Raw genomic sequence first — 25,738 nt, 5'->3', positions numbered from 1 at the left:
GTCAGTTGTAGACAGAAGGAAGAGGCCCATTCTTACTTTCATTTAAGACATTTATTGAGTTCAAATTCTTTACATAACCAATTTCACAAGACATTCATCCATCACACATACGACTACACATTTATTAAGTATAAAGGGTTACAGGTATATGGGTCATGCAGCTTATTATTCATATCACTCAATCAAAGCTGTTGTCAAACATAAGTACACAAGAGTTCTTCCCCGACAAGGAAGTGCCTTTTGACAGATTTCTAGTTACTGTAATCTCAAATAGAATCCCCAATGATACACCCAACAATACAATTTATTCTAAATTTACAACCTAATCTACCAAGATAAATACAAATATCCAATAGATTTTAAGTCGTGTGAAGAGTGGATTTCTGATGAAAGAACGTAGAATATATATATTTTTTTTTTAAAGAAATTGGAATAGCCCATATTCCTGCATGGCCTATGAACTAACTTAGCAATGAGTGGATGTTTTGGCAAGATACTGAGACCCAATAATAACAAATGTGAAAATACACATCATTTAGGCCATCACAAGGCTTGAAATATAATATAGTGAGCATTAAAAAACAAAACAACCAAATGTTTTTAAATGAACATTCAATTGAAAGCAATGGTTAACGTTAATAAACAAAAGCAAACCGTGATGTTAATAAATGTTGAAATGTATCCATTGGCACTCCCTGATATCTGTGTAATCCATTTATGGCATGTAGACATGGCAATACAGCAAGATGTGTTTTAAATTAGATGAGTTTTAAAGACCCAACATCAACAAAGACAATTATGTATCAAGCAGTCCAGCTAAATAGCTAATTTAACTTTACACACTTAGCAACTGGAACCCAAGCTTAATTAAAGAACTGAAAGGTTGGAACCTTTCTGTTCCTCATTTCCAATAGGAAAATGTTTTAATTATAGTAAGGCATGGGTTGTAGGTCTGAAGGCAGTGGTCTCAATCGTCATGGTCAGTGTTTCTACATACAAAACCACAAACACTCGGATTGACTTTATTATCTTTGCTCCGTGCCAAAAGATAATTATCCCATCAGCATCTGAAGGAACGAAGATCTGGCAATGCAGTTGCATAGTAAGAACAATGACTGGAACACAAGCTGACAGGTTGATGACTAGCCAGAGAAACCTATACGATATGAAACATTAAGAGATTAGAAATCCCACTCCACACAAGAGATTCCACTCAAGTCACGTCTGAATACAGTCCGAGAACCAAATGACTAAACGGGTGGCTGGAATGAGAGTGATGATGGATGACTCTAAAAAAAGGTCTAGATAAAGCGGGACGTGACAATCAAATTGAAATTTTAAATCACCGATATCAAAACGTTGGCATTTACTCAAAATTAAGCGCGCAGTTAAGGTTGACGCTCGATACTAAGGCACACGTGAGATAAAAACTCTGATGAACATGATTACTATACATAACAGAGAGCTTGAGTATGACGAGTGTATTCTATAGTGAATTTGTATTGGTGTACTATGTTCACGTGTATATTAAAATGTGCAACATTGGGTCTCTCTGTCCGTCTATGCACATACGTGCAAGTGTGCGTGTGTGTGTGTGTGTGTGTGTGTGTTTTTTAAATGAATCGTCGACATGTCCCGTCACCTCACACCAGGACCTTAGCCATGAACACGGTAGTGAGCGCAGCGAGGGCCAGGGGCAGGACGGTGACACGGGGCAGGCCAGGGGCCGCGTTGCACAGGTCAGTGCTGCAGCAGGTCTTTATCATGGAGTAGAGGGTGTTGTTGGAGGTAGAGGTGGAGAGGAAGTGCACGTCCTCCGTCTTGTTGCACTCGGCCACTTTGAGACAACCCTTCATCTTGACATCCACGAAACCGGCTGTGTAGTGAGAGAGAGCGAGCGAGCGAGAGAGAGAGAGAGAGAGAGAGAGAAATGCAGTTAATGTAGTCATTTAGAGTACACTGGTTATGGTATAACACAGTCAAGCATAAGTGAGTAGGGAGCATTAGGGGAGACTCGTTTAACCCTTTCACTGCCACACTACAGAAGGTTAACCTTTCACTACGGTAGTGAAAGGGTTAACATTCTGTAGTGTGGTAGTGAAATGGTTAACCTTCTGTAGTGGTGGTAGTGAAATGGTTAACCTTCTGTAGTGGTGGTAGTGAAAGGGTTAACCTTCTTCTGTAGTGTGGTAGTGAAAGGGTTAACCTTCTGTAGTGCGGTAGTGAAAGGGTTAAAAACCACTGAACAAACTGTCCAACGATGAGAAGCATTTCTGCGTGGATAGAGCCACTCTTACACAAAGTGCCATACACGTGAGCCACCACTAGGGGCAGAGTGGCTAAGGGAGAGCTGTGTGAGTGACAGGGTGAGTTAATGACATTGCAAGTTAATAACATTGCCGCTCTATGAGATGCTTTGTATCTAAAAAAGAAAAAAAGGTCACACTGGTCCATATTCCACCGACTAGTCTTTCGTCCTATGGGGAGAATGCAGACGAGCAGGATTTGAGGGACTGCAAACATAAAAGGAGCAGAAACCGAGAGGCTATAATGAAAAGTACTTGAGTAATTGTACTTTGTTACAATACTTAAGTACTGTTTTGGGGGATTTGTACTTTACTCAAGTATTATTAGGTTTGTATACTTGTACTTTTACTCAATTACATTTCAGAGAAAGAAAACATACTTTTTACTCCTTACATTTAAAATGCAGACCTACAAAGTACAAAGTACAAATCTCGCAGGTCCAACAATTTTAATTCGTATATTCGTTTCTCTGGCCGAACTAACGCTAACGTTATTAATCCTGCGGCCGCACTTTATTTAAAAACAACAAGTCAAATCCCCATCAATGGAAAATGAACCCGCCCATACCCATGCTTGGTCCTTGTGCAAGACTAGAAAGCGGGGATCTTTGATTAAACACCTGCTATCAGAAGAATAGACAGTCAGAGAAAAAGTTTTTTACTTGAACTTTTCAGTACTTAAGTACATTTAAAAGTAGAAACGTTTTGACTTTTACTCAAGTGTGTTTTTAGCTTGACTTTGACTTGAGTACGATTTTGTGACAGTACCCATACTTTCACTTAATAAGTATAATTTCGGGCGGCTAGGTGGTGTAGTGGGCAAGGCGCTCGCCATCAACGCTGGAGACGCTGTGTTCGAATCCAGCTCTCGGCGTTGCTATCAGCTTGGCTGGTCGCTCACACTAACACAATTGGCAGTGTTAGGGGTGGGAAAGCTGATGGGTGGGTCCTGGGCGTTGTGGACAGCGACCCCTACAGTTCGGTCGGGGCGCCTGCACAGCGAGGGTAGGATCTGGAGGGAGGTAGTGTGACCTTCCACACGTTACACTCTCCCGGTGAGAATCTGCGCTGCCAGGCTGGCTGCCGGCTGGCTGCACATGCGTCGGAGGAAAGCATGTGACAGTCCCCGGCCTCCCGGACCAACAGTAGGGGGGAGTGCGCAACAACCAGGAAGGGGGTTGGGAATTGGCATAACGACTAACAGTGGGATGGGAGAAAAATCAGAAAAAAGGAGGGGGGAAAAAGATAATAAAAAAAATATATAATAATAATAATAATAAGTATAATTTCTGGGTATTTTTTACACCCCTGGTCTGGAGCGCTCACCTGCTTTACCGACTCCGCTGTAGCACAGCTCCCCGTCGTTACAGGTGGTCTTGGTGGTGTAGCACAGGTTCCAGATTCCAACCTTACAGTTGTAGCACTGCAGAGCATTGCCTGGTGGGAGAAGAGGAGTATTAATGGAATGAGGTACAATTCTAAAAAGGTGCTCCAGAATAGAAATGCTTGAGTAATTAGCTACTTTACAGTCGCAGCACTGCCTGGTATGTGGGCGGGCGAGAGAGAGAGAGAGAGAGAGAGAGAGAGAGAGAGAGAGAGAGAGAGACAGACAGACAGACAGACAGACAGACAGACAGACAGACAGACAGACAGACAGACAGACAGACAGACAGACAGACAGACAGACAGACAGACAGACAGACAGACAGAGGGGGAGAGACATGCAGAGAGAGAGAGAGAGGAAGACAGAGAGAGGGGGAGAGCCAAGCAGAGAGAGAGCGAGCGAGAGACATAGAGACAGAGAAAGAGAGAGAGAGGAAGACAGAGAGGAGAGACACGCAGCGAGAGAGAAAGACAGTGAGAGAGAGAGAGAGAGAGAGAGAGAGAGAGAGAGAGAGAGAGAGAGAGAGAGAGAGAGAGAGAGAGAGAGAGAGAGAGAGGAAGACCGAGAGAGAGGAAGACCGAGAGAGATGGAGAGACACGCAGAGAGAGACACGCAGAGAGAAAGAGATAGAGAGAGGAGGGGGGAGAGAGGGAAACAGTTAGGTTAACAACACATGACATTTAACCTGGACATCACCCGTTGTTTAGACGGCCTCTGCGACAAACGGCAGTCGTCACAAGCATTCATTTCAGACAGCGACTGCCAATAGTTACTCACAGGCAGACGCCGTCTGAAATGAATGCCTGTGGCGACTGCCGTTTGTCGCCGAGGCCGTCTCTAAACAACGGGTGTTGTCCAGCTCCACTGTTTGCGTTTACTCTCTGGCTTGTGTTGCATCAACATGTGAAGAGGGCTTAAGGTGAGGCTGGGGGTCATGATGACAAAGGCCAGGGGGGTGTTTGTCTGCCACACCTTGGGGCATACATAGCCTACTGGGCTCCATAAGGCAAAGACCCATTACCCTTACGCCCAATGGTGGACAATGTACACAAATACTTTTCTTAAAAAAACTGAAATACCCAGACAGTTCTCTGGTAAAAGTCCTCAATTTAAAAGTCTACCCATGCAAAGATATATACTTTTAGAGTCTGAAATAAACGTACACATTCTATATGAACTGGTAAGTGGGGGGGGGGGGGGCAGATAAATGTACTGGAGGAAAAAGTGGGAATATTAATGAAATGAGGTCAATGGTCCTCCAGAATAGAAATGCTGGGAGTAAGATACAATTACTTCAAAACGGAGTAAAAGTAATTAATTTCTTTCCATTCCATCCATGCTTCTGTGTTGTGAAAAGCCCCCAGGCCATCAGAACATTGAACACTGATCTCTCCACACACACAAGCACACATGAACACACACACACACACCACACATTCTGCACTCTCTCACACACAAACACACCACAGGTCACTTTAAACACATGAAAAGGAAAAGGATGGATGTTTTTGTATAGTATAGCATAGTGACATAGTATAACTGTATATTGTATAGTAGTGTACATACATTACTCATTACCTTTTAATTCGTAAGCTTAGCATTGTATTGTATCTTAGTACTTTTATCATGTCTATTTTATTATCTATTCTATTTGATTATTATTTGTATTTTTTGCACAATCGAAGTGGGCATGGCCACCTTAATTTCACTATATGTCTTGTGTATGTATGTGATGAATAAACCTCTTTAATCTTGAGATAACAATCTATGGGCCTTCTCTTTCCCCAGAGGGGGCGGGACCTTCTCTTTCGCCAGAGGGGGGCGTGTATATTTTCCCTAACGCACTTTCACTTCCGCGTTCGGGTTCCGCGATCTGATGGCCACTGACGTTTCTCTCAGCGCCAATCGCGTTACGCCTAGTTATGCCTCTAACAGCCTGCTAGCTAGCTAACGCCTAGTTCTATCACTGGTTAAGCTTGGCGACTCTTTCGAAGTTGGTTAAGGTTAGAGTTTGGAATCAGGGCTGGTGGTCTATCGCCCTGCTCTAAACCAAACTCTAACCTTAACCAACTTCGAAAGAGTCACCAAGCTTAACCAGTGATCGAACTAGGCGTAACGCGATTGGCGCTGAGAGATCAGTGGCGGGGGGGGGGGGGGGGGGGGGGGAGTAGAACGTCTCCAGGTTCAATCTGGCTTCACGGGGCAGCGTGTCGAAGTGTCCTTGATCAAGACACTTAACCCCTAGTTGCTCTCGATGAGCAGGTCGGCACCTTGCATGGTCCCCTGATAAGTGAATGAATGAAAACTTTATTTAACAGATTGCAGAATGGGTACAATACAGTACGGCTCAATACACACAATTGTTAAGGGGATGCAGACCAGAGAAAGACGTTTGTCTTGTTTACATCAGGGTCCCCCATTTTCATGCTGCAGACCTTCATTCTCTGGTCTGCAGCATCGCCTTCAATGTTTGCATATATTGATTGTACACCCACACAACAAGCCCGTTCACACGAGTCGTATTCGCACACGTGCATTGTCAGTGATGTGACGTAACGATCCGACTCAGTAACCAACGGGTGGCCGGTATGTAACCAGACAGCATTGTGGGTAATCGAGAGGCGCAGTTGTTGTAAGTTAATATAAGTTAATAAGTAGATTAGTTTAACTTGTGTGATCTCTGACTGATCAGCAATTCCAGTCTAACCTTTTAGATACGTCCAGATGCTTCCCTATATTTAGAACAAGACGCACCATGACTCAGACTTCTAAGCTCCCCATTGGGGTAGTGAGAGCGTTCACTGAACCGCAAGACTCTACTTCTGTGTTGTCTCGCTGTTACCAGTATTAAAGATTTGACTGAAGCCGCTCCCGCGCCGTAATGAATAAGTCATGTAGGAGCTCTGACTTGCGCATGCGTTAAGACTCCTTGGTCCGTGTTGTTTACCTCTCACTGGTCACAGCGAGACACACACAGAACCAAGTTTCTCCCACACTGTGTAATGATAAGTGCTATCATAGCTGCTGAAACCCAGTCAACTAGTTGGTTGATGGAAAAACCCCAGATTGAATCTGAACCCCTGAGGAAACCCTGGACTGAAGGACCGCCTCCTTCTGAACCCTGAGGAAAACCCTGGACTGAAGGACCGCCTCCTTCTGAACCCCTGAGGAAAACCCTGGACTGAAGGACCGCCTCCTTCTGAACCCCTGAGGAAAACCCTGGACTGAAGGACCGCCTCCTTCTGAACCCCTGAGGAAAACCCTGGACTGAAGGACCGCCTCCTTCTGAACCCCTGAGGAAAACCCTGGACTGAAGGACCGCCTCCTTCTGAACCCCTGAGGAAAACCCTGACCCGACTCCTAGAACCCACCTCACCCCTGCCCACTTTGACAACCTAGGATGGCTTAGAGTAGACGACAGAGTACAGCAACTTGCAATGGGCCTGGTCTACAAGATACACTACGCGACCAAGGTACCCATGTACATGTCAAAATACTTCCCAAAGGTCAGTGAATACCACGATCACAACACCAGAGGGAGCTCCACAAATCATGTTAAACCCAGATTCGGCTCAAACAAGGGACTAAACCCCTTTTTCGCAATTATGCCACATCAATGTGGAACGCCCTACCCAAAGCTGTAAAGGAATGTGAATCACTACCCACTTTCAAAAACACTCTCAAAAAAACACCTACGGGAGACTGCAATTCGAAACTGGCCCCTACAAATGTCCTAACCCAGTTGTACAGTAAATGACCAAGTATGGCTTTGTCAGTATTCCAATGTACAGTGTACAATGTGTCCCCCCCCCCCCCCCCCCCACCTCCAATGTACAGCCCCCACCCACCCACCCACCCAACCCCACCCACCCAACCTCCTCCAATGTACAGTTTCTACGTCAAATATACACTTTTTCTGGACACTTTTGTATCAAACAGTACTGTATTTGCAAATCTGATATGTCATAAATGTATAGATGTAGCAGTACTGTCTATCTGTATGTCATGTATGTCATATATGTTATGATGAATTGAAAATGGGGGACCCTGATGTAAACAAGACGAAAGTCTCTCTGGTCTGCATCCCCTTAACAATTGTATGTATTGAGCTGTACTGTACTCATTCTGCAATCTGTTAATAAACTTTTCAATCAAAACCCTGGACTGAAGGACCGCCTCCTTCTGAACCCCTGAGGGTAGATGTCTGTGCTCAACACATACCTAGATAGATAATGATCCTCCTTAAGAGGAAGTTTGTTCCCAAAGCCTGTACACACACACACACACACACACACACACACACACACACACACCACACACACCACACACACACACACACACACACACACACACACACACACACACACACACACACACACACACACACACACACACACACACACACACACACACACACACACACAAAGAACAATAGGAACATCAATCAAACCAACATAATTACATAGTCACAAAGAACACAATACAGGCACACCAACACAATGGGTCCATTAAAGGTTATTGCTACAAATTGTTGAGGGCACAATTTAATTACATTTTGTTATAAACAGATCAGAGATCTGCATCTGCAGCCAGATGGGAGTAGAGTGAAGCCTGAGTTCAGGGTGTGGCCCTGGTCATGTGCTCTGGGAGTGCTTTGCGTGCGACACCAGTGTCCATGAGGGCTGGCTTTCGGAGGCTGTTTTGAGGAGTTTGTTCCTGTTTCAGACAGCCAGCATGCCATGGTGGAGTATCATGTGGAACAGTAGTTTGTTCCATGTTTCAGACAGTCAGCATGCCATGGTGGAGTAGCATGTGGAACAGTAGTTTGTTCCATGTTTCAGACAGTCAGCATGCCATGGTGGAGTAGCATGTGGAACAGTAGTTTGTTCCTGTTTCAGACAGTCAGCATGCCATGGGTGGAGTAGCATGTGGAACAGTAGTTTGTTCCATGTTTCAGACAGTCAGCATGCCATGGTGGAGTAGCATGTGGAACAGTAGTTTGTTCCATGTTTCAGACAGTCAGCATGCCATGGTGGAGTAGCATGTGGAACAGTAGTTTGTTCCATGTTTCAGACAGGCAGCATGCCATGGTGGAGTAGCATGTGGAACAGTAGTTTGTTCCTGTTTCAGACAGTCAGCATGGTGGAGTAGCATGTGGAACAGTAGTTTGTTCCATATTTCAGACAGTCAGCATGCCATGGTGGAGTAGCATGTGGAACAGTAGTTTGTTCCATATTTCAGACAGTCAGCATGCCATGGTGGAGTAGCATGTGGAACAGTAGTTTGTTCCATGTTTCAGACAGTCAACATGGTGGAGTAGCATGTGGAACAGTAGTTTGTCCATGTTCAGACAGTCAACATGGTGGAGTAGCATGTGGAACAGTAGTTTGTTCCATGTTTCAGACAGTCAGCATGCCATGGTGGAGTAGCATGTGAACAGTAGTTTGTTCCTACACTCACAGCACACACATCCACACGCACACACTCACTTTAAATAAACACTCACCGTAACACCCACTCTACTCACTTTAACACACTTTATATTTATTAACAAAGAGATTTGCACTACAACTCATACCTCATTGCACCTTACCCTAAGTTGTACCTGATCCCATTGCTGCATTGAACCTCACTGTTACTGTTTGTTTTTACTCTGTACTGTATAATTGTATATATGTATATTGATTGACTGAACACTTTTTGTTTACGTACTCTTGACTTTGTCTATTTTATACTTTTTATCTATTTTATCTAGCACACTCTCAGGAGCTCATGCAGAAAAAAGCATTTCATGGACAAATATTCTGTATTTTACTATTCAAACTTGAAATTTGAAGTAATAATAATAATAATTACTTGCATTTATATAGCGCTTTTCTAGACACTCAAAGCGCTTTACAATGTAGGGTGGAAATTGCCTCCTTCACCACCACTGGTAGCACCCATCCTTGGGCTACGCAGGCTCAATGGCTACCATACATTCTCTTCGGTTCAAATAACAAACTCAGCAAGACCGACGGCTTCTCAGTTACAGTGGGTGACAATATTGTCACAAGGAAAGATGAAATTACCTACCTGGGTTCCATCCTAGAGGCTAATCTCTCCTGTGACAAAATGGCATCCAATGTAATAAAAAAAGTCAACCAACGAACTCGATTCTTGTACCGGATCTCCTCTCTGGTAAACAAGAACACCCTGAAGACTCTGGCAGGAGCACTCATTCAGGGGTACTACGACTATGCTTGCACCTCATGGTACCAAAGCACCTCAAAGGCGCTAAAAACAAAATTACAAACATCTCAAAACAAACTGGTCAGACTACTGCTTGACCTTACTCCTAGAACCCACCTCACCCCTGCCCACTTTGACAACCTAGGATGGCTTAGAGTAGACGACAGAGTACAACAACTTGCAATGGGCCTGGTCTACAAGATACACTACACGACCAAGGTACCCATGTACATGTCAAAATACTTCCCAAAGGTCAGTGAATACCACGATCACAACACCAGAGGGAGCTCCACAAATCATGTTAAACCCAGATTCGGCTCAAATAAGGGACTAAACACGTTTCGCAATTATGCCACATCAATGTGGAACGCCCTACCCAAAGCTGTAAAGGAATGTGGATCACTACCCACTTTCAAAACCTCTCTCAAGGGACACCTACGGGAGACTGCAATTCAACACTGGCCCCTGTAAATATCCTAACCCAACCCCCTCCAATGTACAGTCATTTACCTAGTATGGTTGTCAATAGTTCAATGTACAATTGTGTTTGTTTGTACAGTGTCTCCTCCCCCCCCCCCTCAATGTACAGTGTTACTTGTTTATACAGTGTGCCCCCCGGCCCCCCCCCCCCCCCCCCAACCACCTCCAATGTAAATTACCCAGTATGGTTGTCAATATCCCAATGTACCCAACCCCCCCCACCCAACCTCCTCCAATGTACAGTTTCTACGTCAAATGTATATACTCCCTTTTCTTGACTCCTTCTGTATCACAAACAGTACTGTATTTGCAAATCTGGTATGTCATAAATGTATAGATGTAGCAGTACTGACTATCTGTATGTCATGTATGTCATATATGTCTATATGAATTGAAAATGGGGGACCCTGATGGAAACAAGACAAACGTCTTTCTCAGGTCTGCATCCCCTTAACAATTGTATGTATTGAGCCGTACTGTATTGTACCCATTCTGCAATCTGTTAAATAAAGTTTTCATTCATTCATTCATTCATACACTGGCACCCGGCACACATCACACTACACAATGGCTGAACGGCTCAGGAGACAGGGATTTATATCAGCCAATTAAGGGGAAAAGATGATTAGGTGGCCTTGATGTATGGGCGGCTACGTGGCGTAGTGGGCAAGGCGCTCGCCACGAATGACGGAGATGCTGGGCTTGCCTGTTCGAGCCCAGCGCTCCACATTGCTTTCAGTTTAGCTGGTCGTTCATACTAATACACATTGGCCGTATTAGGGGGTGGGAAACTGATGGGTGGGGATCGGGCGTTGTGGACAGCGACTCCTACAGGTCGGTTGGTGCGCCTGCGCAGTAGAATCAGGAAGTGTCGGGGGCAGCGTGAGCCTCCCACGCGTTACTCCTCGCCGCTGAGAGATCGAGCTGCGCAGGTGAAAAGATGTGACTGCTGTTACCTCAAGTACCGGAGGGGACTTGTGCTATGTATGACTTAGTCCACATTGCAGCCGGCTTGTGGGAGGCAAGAAACAGCGTTCGTGACAGGGGAGGGTTGAATTGGATGATACGAAATTGGTATGGGAGAAAATATAGAAAATGGGAGAAAAAGTGGATCAAAAAAAAAAGGTGGCCTTGATGTCAGAGACCTGATTGGGAATTTGACCAGGAACGTCGGGGAACCCCCTACTCTTTACGATAGGCGTCACATCCAGGAATGGGTGGCTCTCCGCACCGCTGAGTGACATGGGAGATGGAGCGCCGACAGGCCTTGACTTGAGTTATTGTTGTTGCAAGTATGACCGGGTCCTCAAAATATTTGAAATACTGTGCAACAGGGGAGGGGCTGAGACAGTCATTGGGGAAGATTGTAGAGGGTGCTCAAGAACACAGCCTGGGGGGGGGGGGGGTTGGCGATGATGGTAGGTGACGTAGTGGTGCCCAACCCCGACAGTGTGGGGTCTGTTACTGAGGAAACTGTGCCCCCAGCGGCTGAGGGGAGGGGGAAGCATGTGGTGCCGTGGCATGGTGTTGAAGGCAGAGCTAAAGTCATTGAATATAACCCTGGCATAGTGGCGAGGGAAGGCCAGGTGCTGAAGGAATACATACTATATGTATATTTGTATACATACATAAAGATTGGATACATTTTTATAAAGAAATTACCGTCTTTTACCATTATGTACTTTGCTACTATGTCCTAGTACTACCTACAATATGCTAATATGTCTGTATTACTATGCTTTCAAGAGTGTAGCACTCAAGTTTGACACTATTTGACGAACAATACCACTTAACCTTAGCTGCCAGAGGTGTAACCCTTCCTGCCGACTTGTTGTACATAATTTGTTGCTTTGGATAATATTGTTACTATATATAATATAAGTTGCTTTGGGTAAATGTACGCTGTGTGTGTACAGTCAGGTCCATAAATATCTGGCTCTGTACACCGCCACAATGGATTTCAAATTAAACAACGAAGATGTGCTTTAATTAAGTGCAGATTTTCAGCTTTAATTTGAGGGTATTTACATCCAAATCAGGTGAACAACAGTGTAGGAATTACACGATTCTACATGTGCCTCGATTAAAAAACTGAAAGTCTGCACTTAATAAAAGCACATCTTGATTGTTTAATTTCATGATTTCTATTATGGACCGAGTGTATACACGATACAGGAACCTAATTTTAGACATAGTGGAGATGGAAACCTGTCTTCCTCTGGTCTGCATCTCCTTAACAATTGTGTGTATTGAGCCGTACTGTATTGTACCCATTCTGCAATCTGGTATAAAATTTCAATTTCAAATCAATCAATCCCATCAAGTTCTGTGTGTGATCTAAGCATCTTTATTAATATGGAGAATATTATATGGATTGTAGGGGTATTGTAGAGAATATTGTCAGGTTTTAATAGACTGTGGATACCAAACAGAAGGTAAATACGAGTTTGAACTGTTAAACAGTAATCCAGAACTATTTGATTGCACTGTAAAAAGAAAAGAAAAAAAGATTTTACAGTATGTCTGCACTTTATGTGCTCATTTCATCATTCATGTATTTTCTAGTCTACTAAAACTGAATCAAACCATAAACAAAGTGGCCTGTTGGGATGTTAGATCCTAATGTGAAAAACTGATTTTATATGTCTGCTCATTTTACCCTTGCTATTATTTTACTTATTTTTACTTGTATTTCTACGCCCCACTATCCGACCTTTATCATGTTTTGTAACAGATTACAAAAATTCAAGAAGCCTATTGGAACGTGAGGTTCCGATGTTATTTGATTAATATATCTGCATTATTTTATCCCACTTTATGCTTTGCTCTTGCTGCTTGTTTTACACTGATTTTATGTCTTATTTCTTACTGATGTAAAGCACTTTGAACTGCAATCCCCTGTATGAAAGGTGCTACACAAATAAAGTTATTATTATTACTACAGGACTCCATGTAACAAGATGTCATTGTTAGTCAATTGCTTGTCCTGATATAACAAAACAAGTGCTCATCAAATACACACACACACACACACACACACACACACACACACACACACACACACACACACACACACACACACACACACACACACACACACACACACACACACACACACACACACACACACACACACACACACACACACACACACACACACACACACACACACACACACACACAGCACTGGTTTCGGTCACACCCATGCTTGAGCAACGACTCAGTGATTGAATGTTTGCTTGATATACCGCAAATATGGTATTTGATTAATCAAAAGCTAAATACTGACGGAAATAATAGTTAACATAATAGTTAACCCAAATATGGGCTATACTGTCACTTATGTAACCACACCCAGCAACCCGAGCATAAGGCTGCCTTACTGTACATAGTAATGTATGTAATGCCGACTGACATGTTGAAAGACACTACCTTTTCCCGCTTTTGTCTGGAAACAAAAGTTTCGGGCTGCACCTCAACTTCATTGAAATCCAGTTCAACTTGTTCCCCTTGCTACTCCGTCACCCGATGCCTCATATAATGAAACACACGCACCAGGTTACACAAACAGTGTCTCACACATCCTAAACATCGGCCTGCATTCCTAGCACAACGGCTCATTTTCAGACGGTTGGGTGTAAAGCTATGGTTGAGTGCCCAGGTGGGGTTTGACGAGATGAGGACAGAGGCCTTTGCAATGATGCTCAATAACACAATACTTTACTTGGCACAGAGGAGGATGCTCACCAGGCATACTTGGCAGCTTGCGTCTCCCGATTTCCTGACCGCAACACATTCCATTTAAAAAGGCGGACATACCTTTTAAGAACAACATACCGGCTGTGGCCATAGAAACACGTCATCAGAAGATCAGGAAACTTGGGGAAGTCCCCACGACCCAGCGTGGTAAACACTGACCCGTCTGCCCACTTATAGCGTTCCCGCTTTGATATAGTGGGCACGTCAATGTAATTATTGTAGTCTGGAGAGCAAGCGCAACGTTCATGTATCAGAGTTACAGCATGTTGGAGGACATTATGATGACAGCCAGGAAGTGCGAGGCAGACCTACAATCATGTACGGCAGACACAAGAGGCAAGCGACTCTTGGGAAAATGCCTCGCATTTTTAGGCTTGGGAAGGGATGACGTACACCAAGAGTGGCCTACTGGCCTTAGTGAAAAATGGCAAGTCAGAAATTACACAAATATGTAAGACATCTTAAGCGTTGTGCCCAGTGTAGTGGTTAAGACCGCCCCACCCCGAACCACAAATACCTCACAAATCCCACGACAGCCTTCTCTCCCGTGTCTCTCCTACTCTGTCTTCCTAGTTGTCTCAATAAAGGTTGAACACTAAAAAAGGAGTGGACTGCCCACCTCCCTTGTCTGTACTTTTCCCCGGCTCTCATAACCATGAAAATGCACACATTTGAAATTGCATACATCCTTGAAGATCATGTAAATAGTTACGAGTCAGTATTATACAACAGAGACATGGAAGAACATAATTTTAGTTCATGCTGACCACTGTTACCACCTCAGAATGACCACTGTTACCATCTCAGAATGACCCGTTACCATCTCAGAATGACCTGTTACCATCTCAGAATGACCCGTTACCATCTCAGAATGACCCGTTACCATCTCAGAATGACCCGTTACCATCTCAGAATGACCCGTTACCATCTCAGAATGACCCGTTACCATCTCAGAATGACCAGTTACCATCTCAGAATGACCCGTTACCATCTCAGAATGACCCGTTACCATCTCAGAATGACCTGTTACCACCTCAGAATGACCCGTTACCATCTCAGAATGACCCGTTACCATCTCAGAATGACCCGTTACCATCTCAGAATGACCTGTTACCATCTCAGAATGACCCGTTACCATCTCAGAATGACCCGTTACCATCTCAGAATGACCCGTTACCATCTCAGAATGACCCGTTACCATCTCAGAATGACCTGTTACCATCTCAGAATGACCCGTTACCACCTCAGAATGACCCGTTACCATCTCAGAATGACCACCGTTACCATCCAAGAATGACCCGTTACCATCTCAGAATGACCCGTTACCATCTCAGAATGACCACAGTTACCATCTCAGAATGACCCGTTACCATCTCAGAATGACCTGTTACAACCTCAGAATGACCACTGTTACCATCTCAGAATGACCCGTTACCATCTCAGAATGACCCGTTACCATCTCAGAATGACCTGTTACCATCTCAGAATGACCCGTTACCACCTCAGAATGACCAGTTACCATCTCAGAATGACCACCGTTACCATCCAAGAATGACCCGTTACCATCTCAGAATGACCCGTTACCATCTCAGAATGACCACCGTTACCATCTCAGAATGACCCGTTACCATCTCAGAATGACCTGTTACCACCTCAGAATGACCACTGTTACCATCTCAGAATGACCCGTTACCATCTCAGAATGACCCGTTACCATCTCAGAATGACCCGTTACCATCTCAGAATGACCCGTTACCACCTCAGAATGACCAGTTACCATCTCAGAATGACCAGTTACCATCTCAGAATGACCACCGTTACCATCCAAGAATGACCCGTTACCATCTCAAAATGACCTGTTACTACCTCAGAATGACCTGTTACCACCTCAGAATGACCACTGTTACCATCTCAGAATGACCCATTACCACCTCAGAATGACCACTGTTACCACCTCAGAATGACCCATTACCACCTCAGAATGACCACTGTTACCATCTCAGAATGACCCGTTACCACCTCAGAATGACCCGTTACCATCTCAGAATGACCACTGTTACCATCTCAGAATGACCCGTTACCATCTCAGAATGACCACTGTTACCATCTCAGCTGGCATGCTGAGCAAACAGCAAAAGCCTATTCCACGAATCAGTAGCACAATTTGTATGTAGCTATGGCATTTCAATGATCACACCAGGTCGAAAATAATTAAGCACCACTGGAATTAACCTGAGCTCCAGCCTCCAGTCTAAAAGATTGCAATTTAAAAGTGCCTCTGGATTGTTTTCTTAACATAAATGTGGGGTTCTAAGACTTTTCTTTTTGTAGATGTAGAAGATTTGTAGATGGAAAATACATATTTTTTAAACTTTCTTAACCCATTGTGTTAAAGTCAGAGGTTCTATGTAGGATTGTTAGTAACAGTCTAACTGCATATATAACTGTTTCCACTGGGCGCTCTAGGCGGAGCCACTCATGATACCACCAGGTGGCGAGTATAAAAAGAGATGTCTCCTCTAGAGATGTTCCGATACCATTTTTTCCTTTCCGATCCGATTCCGATACCTAAGCTTTGGGTATCGGCCGATACCGATACTTATCCGATACCAGTGCATACATAAAAAAAAAAAAAAAACGATATTATATAAATTTTTTATAAATATAATATTTTTTTTTTTTTTTAACAAATACTGTTTTATATATACTGTTTTTTAGTCATAACTAGAAAGTAATGGTATTTATTCAACAACAGGTGATTGTATAGATTTGTATTAGTATCATTAATCAATGAGTATGGGGCTTCAGCACTGCAGATATACCCTACTCCAATGATCCACACGGACATTATACGTTGCTGCACTCGCTACCCACTGGCTCTGCAGATATACCCTACTCAGTCTGTCTACAAGGCTCCGTTCAGTAGCAGTCGGATCTGTTTTGATTTTTGCACAATAAATATTCAACATTCTCTTTTGAGACTCCGCCTCAGACTCTTATCATTTGGCACTAAAAGCTAAACATTGTCGCCGATATGGCTGTCCGCAACATGTCATTAATTGTGTACGCGACGTGCAATTGTGCAATGACAACGTTACCGTTAGCTAGCATGAGCTACCGGTATATGGGAAGACCATAGAAGACTGTAACGTTACTGGTGACATTGTGATTTAACTTGGAATACTCCTTTGCCAACTTGCTGTACTTTGCTTGCAGGTCTGCAGCCATTATTGCTGGATTATATGAATAGCCCCAACTTTAGCCAAGGTAATGTTAAAGCTAGCTTTCGGTTAGCCGTTCAATGCTAATAACACCAGCCACCAAGCGAACCCATGAGCTCGCCGTCAACACCGCTCTGTCGGGACGATGACATTTAAGAAAGTATCTGCTGTTAAAATGACAAATGGCATTGACACTTTAATCGATTAAGCACACGTTTGTTTTATAATGCTTACTCAACAGACCACAGTGTTGTTGATAAATTACGTCATATGGTATCGGAGCGCAGCATTAGAGGGTACTCGCCGATACCGATACCAGCATTTTAGCCAGTATCGGCGGCTTTTCCGATACCAGTATCGGTATCGGAACAACTCTAGTCTCCTCCCCCTCTACCTCTTTCTCCACCAGCCTCTCAGTGAGAGGAGAACTCATGTGCTGCTGCTCATACCATGTGAATGAATAAACCACGCCAAAGGCTAAAGATAGAAACCATGCCTCTTGACCACATTATTGTCGCCCCATAGCCAGATTCTGTCAACAGGTTATGGGCCCAGATCACGCCGGGGCGAAATAATAAGAGTAGCAAGCTTAGCTAAAGTATAGGCTAGGTTAGCACCGGGAGCACCGCGTGGCTAGACGCTAGGCCAACAAGAGCTAAAGCTACGCCTACCATCAACCAAGAGGATGGCGACCAAGGGAAGGAGTAAATGGCCCTCATTCAATGGAAAAGCAGAGGACTACGAGCTCTGGGAAGAGCGCATGTTATGCTGCATGCACGGTGCTGGACTGAAGGCGACGATCTTGACAGCCCCCACGGGACCACTGACGGCGGAAGAGCAAGCCCTGGACGACCAGTGTAACGCAGACGCGTACTGTGAGTTAGCGCCACTGCTCGACGACACAAGCTTGGGGCTGATATTCCGCGACACTAAAGACAAAGGCCGAGAAAGCCTGGGGGTGTTGAGAGAGCATTACATCGGGCGAGGAAGACCCCGAGTCGTGGCCCTCTACATAACACTAACGGGACTGAGGAAGGGGCACACCGAGACGGTGACCAAATACGTCATCAGAGCTGAGCAGTCCATGACGGCATTGAAGAGTGCAGGAGAAGCACCAAGCGATGAGCTAATGATGGCGATGGTGATGAGAGGACTACCGGAGCTGTACAAACCGTTCACACTCCTGGTAACACATGGTTCAGCGGACATGACACTGGGACAGTTCAAGGCCAAGTTAAGAAACTTCGAGGCCTCAGAAGATACCCACCCAGCCGCCGCGGAAGCGGGAGAGAGGGTGCTGAAGGCCCGAGCGACGCCAAGGGAGAGGACCAGGACTACGGCGGAGCTGGCGTGTTGGCGATGCGGAGAAAAAGGCCATCGGAGAGGCGACTGCACAAAGACTGTCTGGTGTAGCTTCTGCAAATCCACGGGGCACACAGACAGAGCGTGCATGAAGAAACACGACCAGAGCGCGCGATACGCGCATGGACAAGATGGCGGCCATGGACAAGATGGCGGCTGTGGACAAGTAGGCGGCGACGGTCGACATGAGATGGATCGAGACGACGCCCGGAGAATAACGGGACAAGAATACTTCGCTTTCGGGGCGCGGACAGCGTGCATCGCTAGGCTGGCACAGCTGCAGCGGGCCCAGAGGAAGGGACTGATCGTGGACACAGGTGCGTCGTCCCATGTCATCAACGACAGGAGTCGGTTCAAGAACTTTGACAACACTTTCCACCCGGAGAGACACAGCATGGAGCTGGCAGACGGGAAGCGCACCTACGGGTTGGCGCAAGAGAGAGGAGATGCACAAGTATGCCTCACGGACAGCGGGGGGCGCCGGCGTACAGTGACGTTAAAGAACGCTCTCTACGTACCATTGTTCCCACAAGGACTATTCTCTGTAATAGCTGCTACTGCAAGCGGTGCCAAGGTATTCTTCGATAAGGTAAACATTTTCTTGTAGAGCCTGACGGTACACGGTTTGACATAAAGATGTACCAGAGAATGTATTATCTACAAACAGTGTAATGACAACGACAAGTGTAATGATAATAATGATATGTGTAGCGTGACGGTCAGTCACGATATTCAGACATGGCACGAGATTATGGGTCATTGTAATTACGAGGATTTACTGAAACTGCAAGCAGTGACAGAAGGCATGCACATTGAAGGTGAAAAGTGTAGACCTGACAAAATTTGTAGTGTGCAAAACGGGGAAGTTTACTCAATCGAGAAACAGAAATCCCACAGAAAAAGTAAAGGTACCACTTGCGCTAGTTAACACGGATCTAGCCGGTCCAGTAAGCAACAAGTCCATAGGAGGCTTTAGATATGTACAGTCTTTTACAGATGTGTGCACAGGAGCAGTGTTTAGTTTACTTTCTCAAAGCAAAGAGTGACACACTCCAGGCCACGGAGAAATTCCTGGCAGACGTAGCCCCTTATGGTAACGTAGGATGCTTGAGGTCCGACAACGGAACCGAGTTCACAAACAGAGTTACAATCACTGTTGAGAAGGTACAAGATAAGACACAAGACGTCATGTCCATATCCCCCACACCAGAATAGAGTGGCAGAGAGGAAATGGCGCACCCTTTTCGAAATGGCTAGGTGTAAGCTAGTAGACAGTAACTTACCTAAGAGCCTATGGCATTATGCGGTGCAAGAAGCCGCTTACACCAGAAACAGGTGCTTTAATAAGCACACGGGCACCACCCTGTATACAGCATTGACAGGAAAGAAGTGTAATCTAGCTAGAATGCACCGATTTGGATCACTGTGTTATGCGTACCTGCAGGACAGGGGAAAGCCCGAGTCCAGATGTGAAAAAGGACTCTTTGTAGGGCACGACAAGGGAAGCCCCGCTTTCCTTGTTTATCATCCCGGTAAAGGGAGAGTGCAGAAACACATGCTAGTCAAGTTTGTCACAAAGACAACATGTGAGAGCGAGACACAGACAGAGGAGCCAGAGCTGGACTCCAGAGTAAGGTGTGAAGAAACAGACACCTCAGCCCAGTGTACTTAGCACGGTTGTGCAGGCAGACAGTCAGCCACCCCCAGAGGGCGATGACGAGGAGCACCCGAGGGTGACGTCAAGTGCCCCAAGCAGTGGGAGGTATCCCTCAAGGGAATACAAACCCCCAAAGTATCTGACAGACTATGCCCGGAAAGGGAGTGACGAGGATGACAGTACACTTACCACCGTTGATTACTGCTACAGGGTAGTGAGTGGGGTACCCCCGACCTTCAAAGAGGCCATAGTGTCGCCCGAATCAAGTAAATGGGAGAGAGCAAGGGATGAGGAGATGAGGTCCCTAGAGGACAACCACACCTTTACTCTAGCCAAGTTACCAGAGGGCAGACAGACAGTGGGAGGGAAACAGGTGTATTCAACCAAGTTACCAGAGGGCAGACAGACAGTGGGAGGGAAATGGGTGTATTCAATCCAGGAGGGTATTGAAGGCCACGACAGATACAAAGTATGGTTCGTAGCTAATTGCTTAAATCCTGAAGGAGGGTACTCCATGTTTAAATACTGAAGGAGGGTGGCTACACTGCTTAAATGCAGGAGGAGGATACTCCAGGTTTAAATACGGGAGGAGTAGAATCCAGGTTTAAATACCTGAGTGGATTCCACGTTTAAATACAGAAATGGGTCCCATGTTTAAATACAGAGGTGGATGACTTACCATGTTCTAAATGATTTAATTATGTGGAAAAGATCCTGAGATGTTTTGACTGATGTAAGAGATGTATAGAGAAGCTGTGGGTAGCCTCATTTGTTAAGACAACCTGTACTCGCCCTGACCTATGTTTTGTAGTGAGTAAAAATTGTCACAGGGGGGAGCTCCAGTAGCTTGCGTACTTCGAACGCTATTTCGGCGTCGGGGACAACCGTGCGCGTCACGGATCTGGGGTACACGAGTTCGACTCCCGGACTCGCCGTATTTTCTCAGAGTGTCTTTCCCCCCATCTATACCCCATTCAACCTGTATCTGTCGGTCATACTTGACCAGAAAAAGCGATAAAAGCTTGGAACTAGGCAAAATCTGCATATGGCTCGCTGATAACAAACTATCATTACACATGGGCAAAACAGAGTCCATTCTCTTCGGTTAAAATAACAAACTCAGCAAGACCGACGGCTTCTCAGTTACAGTGGGTGACAATATTGTCACAAGGAAAGACGAAATTACCTACCTGGGTTCCATCCTAGAGGCAAATCTTTCCTGTGACAAAATGGCATCCAATGTAATAAAAAAAGTCAACCAACGAACTAGATTCTTGTACCGGATCTCCTCTCTGGTAAACAAGAATACCCTGAAGACTCTGGCAGGAGCACTCATTCAAGGGTACTATGACTATGCGTGCACCTCATGGTACCAAAGCACCTCAAAGGCGCTTAAAACAAAATTACAAACATCACAAAACAAACTGGTCAGTCTACTACTTGACCTGAACCCCAGAACCCCCCACACCCCTGCCCACTTTGACAACCTAGGATGGCTTAGAGTAGACGACAGAGTACAGCAACTTGCAATGGGCCTGGTCTACAAGATACACTATACGACCGGGGTGCCCATGTACATGTCAAAATACTTCCCAAAGGTCAGTGAATACCACAACCACTACACCAGAGGAAGCTCAACAAATCATGTTAAACCCAGATTCGGCTCAAACAAGGGACTAAACACGTTTCGCAATTATGCCACAACAATGTGGAACGCCCTACCCAAAGCTGTAAAGGAATGTGAATCCCTGCCCACATTCAAAACCGCTCTTAAAGAGCACCTACGGGAGGCTGCAATTCGAAACTGGCCACCGTAAATGCCCAAAACCCATACCACCTCCTAATAGACAGTCTCCTCCCCACTGCATGTATATATTCCCTCCCCGCCGTATGTATATTTCTCTCCCACCCACCCACCCCCTCCTAATGTACAGTCCCCTCCCCATCATATGTATATACTCTGTCAGGATCTAGGGGTAACAGTACTGTATATTTGAATACCGTTTATGTCACAAATGTATCAGTACTAAATACCTATATGTCCCTATGCCATAAATGTCATGTATGTTGTGTATGTCATAAACGTCTATATGAATTGAAAATGGGGGACCCTGATGGAAACAAGACAAACGTCTTTCTCAGGTCTGCATCCCCTTAACAATTGTATGTATTGAGCCGTACTGTATTGTACCCATTCTGCAATCTGTTAAATAAAGTTTTCATTCATTCATTCATTCATTCATTCATTCAGAGAAAAATAACCCATCACACCACTCCTCGAATGAGATCTGACAAAGAACTGTTACGCAACCATTTCAAAATGTGCCGAATATGGCAACCTGCAGAGTGCGCCATGCACTGCCGCCTAGTCTAGTCTAGTTTCAGGTCAGCCCAGGTAAGCTTACCATTGCCCCCTACAGGTCATTCGTTGTAACTACAAGATTCAACCTCAATCTGCATAATCAAGGGACAGACCACGAGAATAATATACAACAATTACTGTACCGACGTAATTGGACGATTCATTATGAAGCACTCTTTTATTTTTATTTTTTACTCTAATGACTTCACTGGGGAGGGAGGGTGTTATTCCAAGGGGTTCGAAAAGACAGTTTCAAAAAGGGGGAACAATGGCATTTTATTATTAATATAATGTAGGGGATAGAACAACATGTTAGAAGGAAGTGAATAATAAATTAAAATGCAATCAACCCCCCGAAGAAGCCTTTAAAGCCCAATCAAGCAAGAGGATGTGGCCAAAATACTGACTTGTGGAGTAGTTTTCAAGTCCTCCCCCAGAGGGCGATGTTGCTTAAAAATGACTCCTTAAATAACAGTGCATGCCTATACAGTAAGCACATTAGTCAATGTAATTCTAATTAAATGGTTTTTTATTTATCCAAAGGCTAATGGTTTACTTTCTTATGGGATTTCTGAACACTAGGCCTCACAGTGGAGAGTGTCAACATAGGAGATGGTCTGACAACCGAGGGCTCGTTGGGAGTTGGCCTACGGTACGGTACACATGATGTTCCCTCCGAGCTGCCATGGCCTCATCCAGATGAGACACGGATGAGACAAGAGGGCTATGAGATACCAAAGGCCAGTCCTACAAGTGTCCAATAACAATCACCACAATATAGGCAAACAGTTTTGGACTTAAAAAGTGCGTATCTCCCTTCAAAACAGGATAATGACTCAACTGTTTGACAAAGGAACGCTTGTTAAACGAACATGGGGCAGGTCAGGTGTTAGTCAGGGTCAACTGAGTAAACACATTTACTTTACTATATTACATAATCATGATCAGATTCATTGCCAAGTAAGTTCACCATCTCTGTATGTTGGTGTAAACAATAAAAAGAACAATAATAAAGCTGAAATATAAGTAGTGCAAGGAGACTATACTCGTCACCAGACCCATGTGGGATGAGAGCAGATGGACACAACTTAACATACTGTAATTCTGTACAAAGGATCCAGAGAGGGCTGGACTTTCAAATACTGCACATTTATTCACGGCAAGTCATGTTGCCCATGCGCATGTCCAGAGTTAATTATATTGTACATCGTTTACACTGCCTTTTTATTCTATTTTTATTTGTACTTCCTCCACATACTATAATTCTGTGACCTGTACCTGTATGTCTTCTACTACCTGTACCCCCCCCCTCCCCCCATGCTGCTATTATGCCTGAATTTCCCCAAGGGGATCAATAAAGGAATATCTTATCTTAAACATTGCACTTTACAAACTATCGACGGAATATTACCAAGGTAGTGTAATAATAAAGCCAACAAAGTAATTTCACATGATCTCGCCCAATGGTGTTTTCACCCAACATATATGCGGTTTCACACAGTAGAGTTTGGGTATACCAGCTAGCCTATAGTACAAGTACACTATAGCAACAACAAAACACTATTTCAGCAGGCCTATCTAAAAGAGGTTATTTGTGGCTAAAATGACAATTGTCACCTGAATAGATATAAACCAATATTAAGACTGTATATGATTTTAAAATAGATATTCCTTTATTGATCCCCTTGGGGAAATTCGGGAAATGGGGCAGAGAAAAACCTTATACAAAGATTGATTGATTGATTGATTGATTGTTGTTGCCCATAATAGTAATAGCCCATAAGCCCAATATGTTATCCCATAATATAGCCCATAATAGTAAGAGCAAGAACAGGGTTTAAATACTATTAGCGCCATGCACTGCCCAAGTCTACAATCTCCCCGTTGTCAGGGAATCTAAAATGGGGCATTGGCTCAGCTCTGACTAGATCTATGAGGAATTTCCCAAACACCTGACAGGTTGGGACAGGAGAGAGAGAGTCAGCCTTTCGAAACAACTTAAGCCGACGGAGGAAAGATCCCACCTTACCACAAACAGAATCTCACCCAACCTATAATAAAGTATAGGCCCGTGAGAAAACACACCCAGTTTGACAACAGCCCCGGGTACAGCCCCGAGCCCTAGGGGACCTTTTCAGAACAAGATACGTTCTGTCTGACTTGTGTTCCAAAAATGGCAAATTCCTAGGTTTTAACTGAAAACATGTAGACTTCGTTTAGAGCACATTTTCTTGTTAAGGGGCACAGACACTAAATCATTTAGCATTTTATACTATTATTTTGTACTTTAGTTTGTATATTATGTATTTATGTTTGGACTATTGTTTTTACTGTATGATCCACAATGCCATGATGAGGGTCATACAGAACCAAGCATTTCACTGTCTGTAATGTATATTAATGTGACAAACAAAACTTTTACTTGTTTGGCAGGTGTTGGACCATTCATTTGAATATAATATGCATATACCTGGCTGCACCACAGACAATAGGGAACCGTGCATTGGAAGCAAGGCAATAGCCTAAAGTTCCATGGGAATTATAGGCTATATGTTCTAAACTGAGGGGGGAAATATTTATAATAATAATAATATATTATAATAATATTTTCTGTAAATCCGCTATCTTGTCCGACTGACAGACTATACTGGTTTTTATACCCTGTCCTAATTATTAAAAAAAAAAAAAAAAAAAAAAAAAAACAGTCCTAAAACACCTAGCGATGTACAATTACAAATGTAACAACAACGACACAGTAAAGAAATAAAATCATTCGCACGAAAAGCACGCGTTTTCTTCTGAATTCTTACCGATTGCAAAGCAGAGTCCAGTTGCAAAAATGCTGAGAAGAATTCTGTTCATGTTTGATGCAGTGTGTAACTAACGGAGCACAGGATACAAAAACAAAGTCGACCAGATTCCAAGGAGTTCGTCCCTCAAACCGTTACGTTCGGATCAAACAGAGGAATGTCCTGC

General features: G+C 44.3%; 1 protein-coding gene across 1 annotated transcript; it reads right to left on the bottom strand.

Moving 5' to 3' along the window:
• Positions 1-29: 29 nt before the first annotated feature.
• Positions 30-25,738, bottom strand: LOC311227119 (sperm acrosome membrane-associated protein 4-like). The gene is made up of 3 exons (XM_084312660.1): positions 25,573-25,738; positions 3,633-3,743; positions 30-1,876 (listed from the first exon to the last, which is right to left on the bottom strand). The coding sequence occupies exons 1-3, from the start codon at positions 25,622-25,624 to the stop codon at positions 1,644-1,646; spliced, it is 396 nt and encodes a 131-aa protein (XP_084168786.1). The 5' UTR covers positions 25,625-25,738; the 3' UTR covers positions 30-1,643.

The sequence above is a fragment of the Notolepis coatsorum genome, assembly GCF_963971535.1.
Source record: "Notolepis coatsorum genome assembly, chromosome: 4".
NCBI lineage: Eukaryota > Metazoa > Chordata > Actinopteri > Aulopiformes > Paralepididae > Notolepis > Notolepis coatsorum.
This window is presented reverse-complemented; position numbering and strand designations above follow the sequence as displayed.

Excerpts from the sequence above, each read along its gene's own strand:
- LOC311227119 (XM_084312660.1), bottom strand. The coding sequence starts at position 25,624 with ATGAACAGAATTCTTCTCAGCATTTTTGCAACTGGACTCTGCTTTGCA. Across the intron at positions 3,744-25,572 it reads TGGACTCTGCTTTGCAATCG|GCAATGCTCTGCAGTGCTAC; the intron begins GTAAGAATTCAG and ends TTCTCCCACCAG. Across the intron at positions 1,877-3,632 it reads CAGCGGAGTCGGTAAAGCAG|CCGGTTTCGTGGATGTCAAG; the intron begins GTGAGCGCTCCA and ends CTCACTACACAG.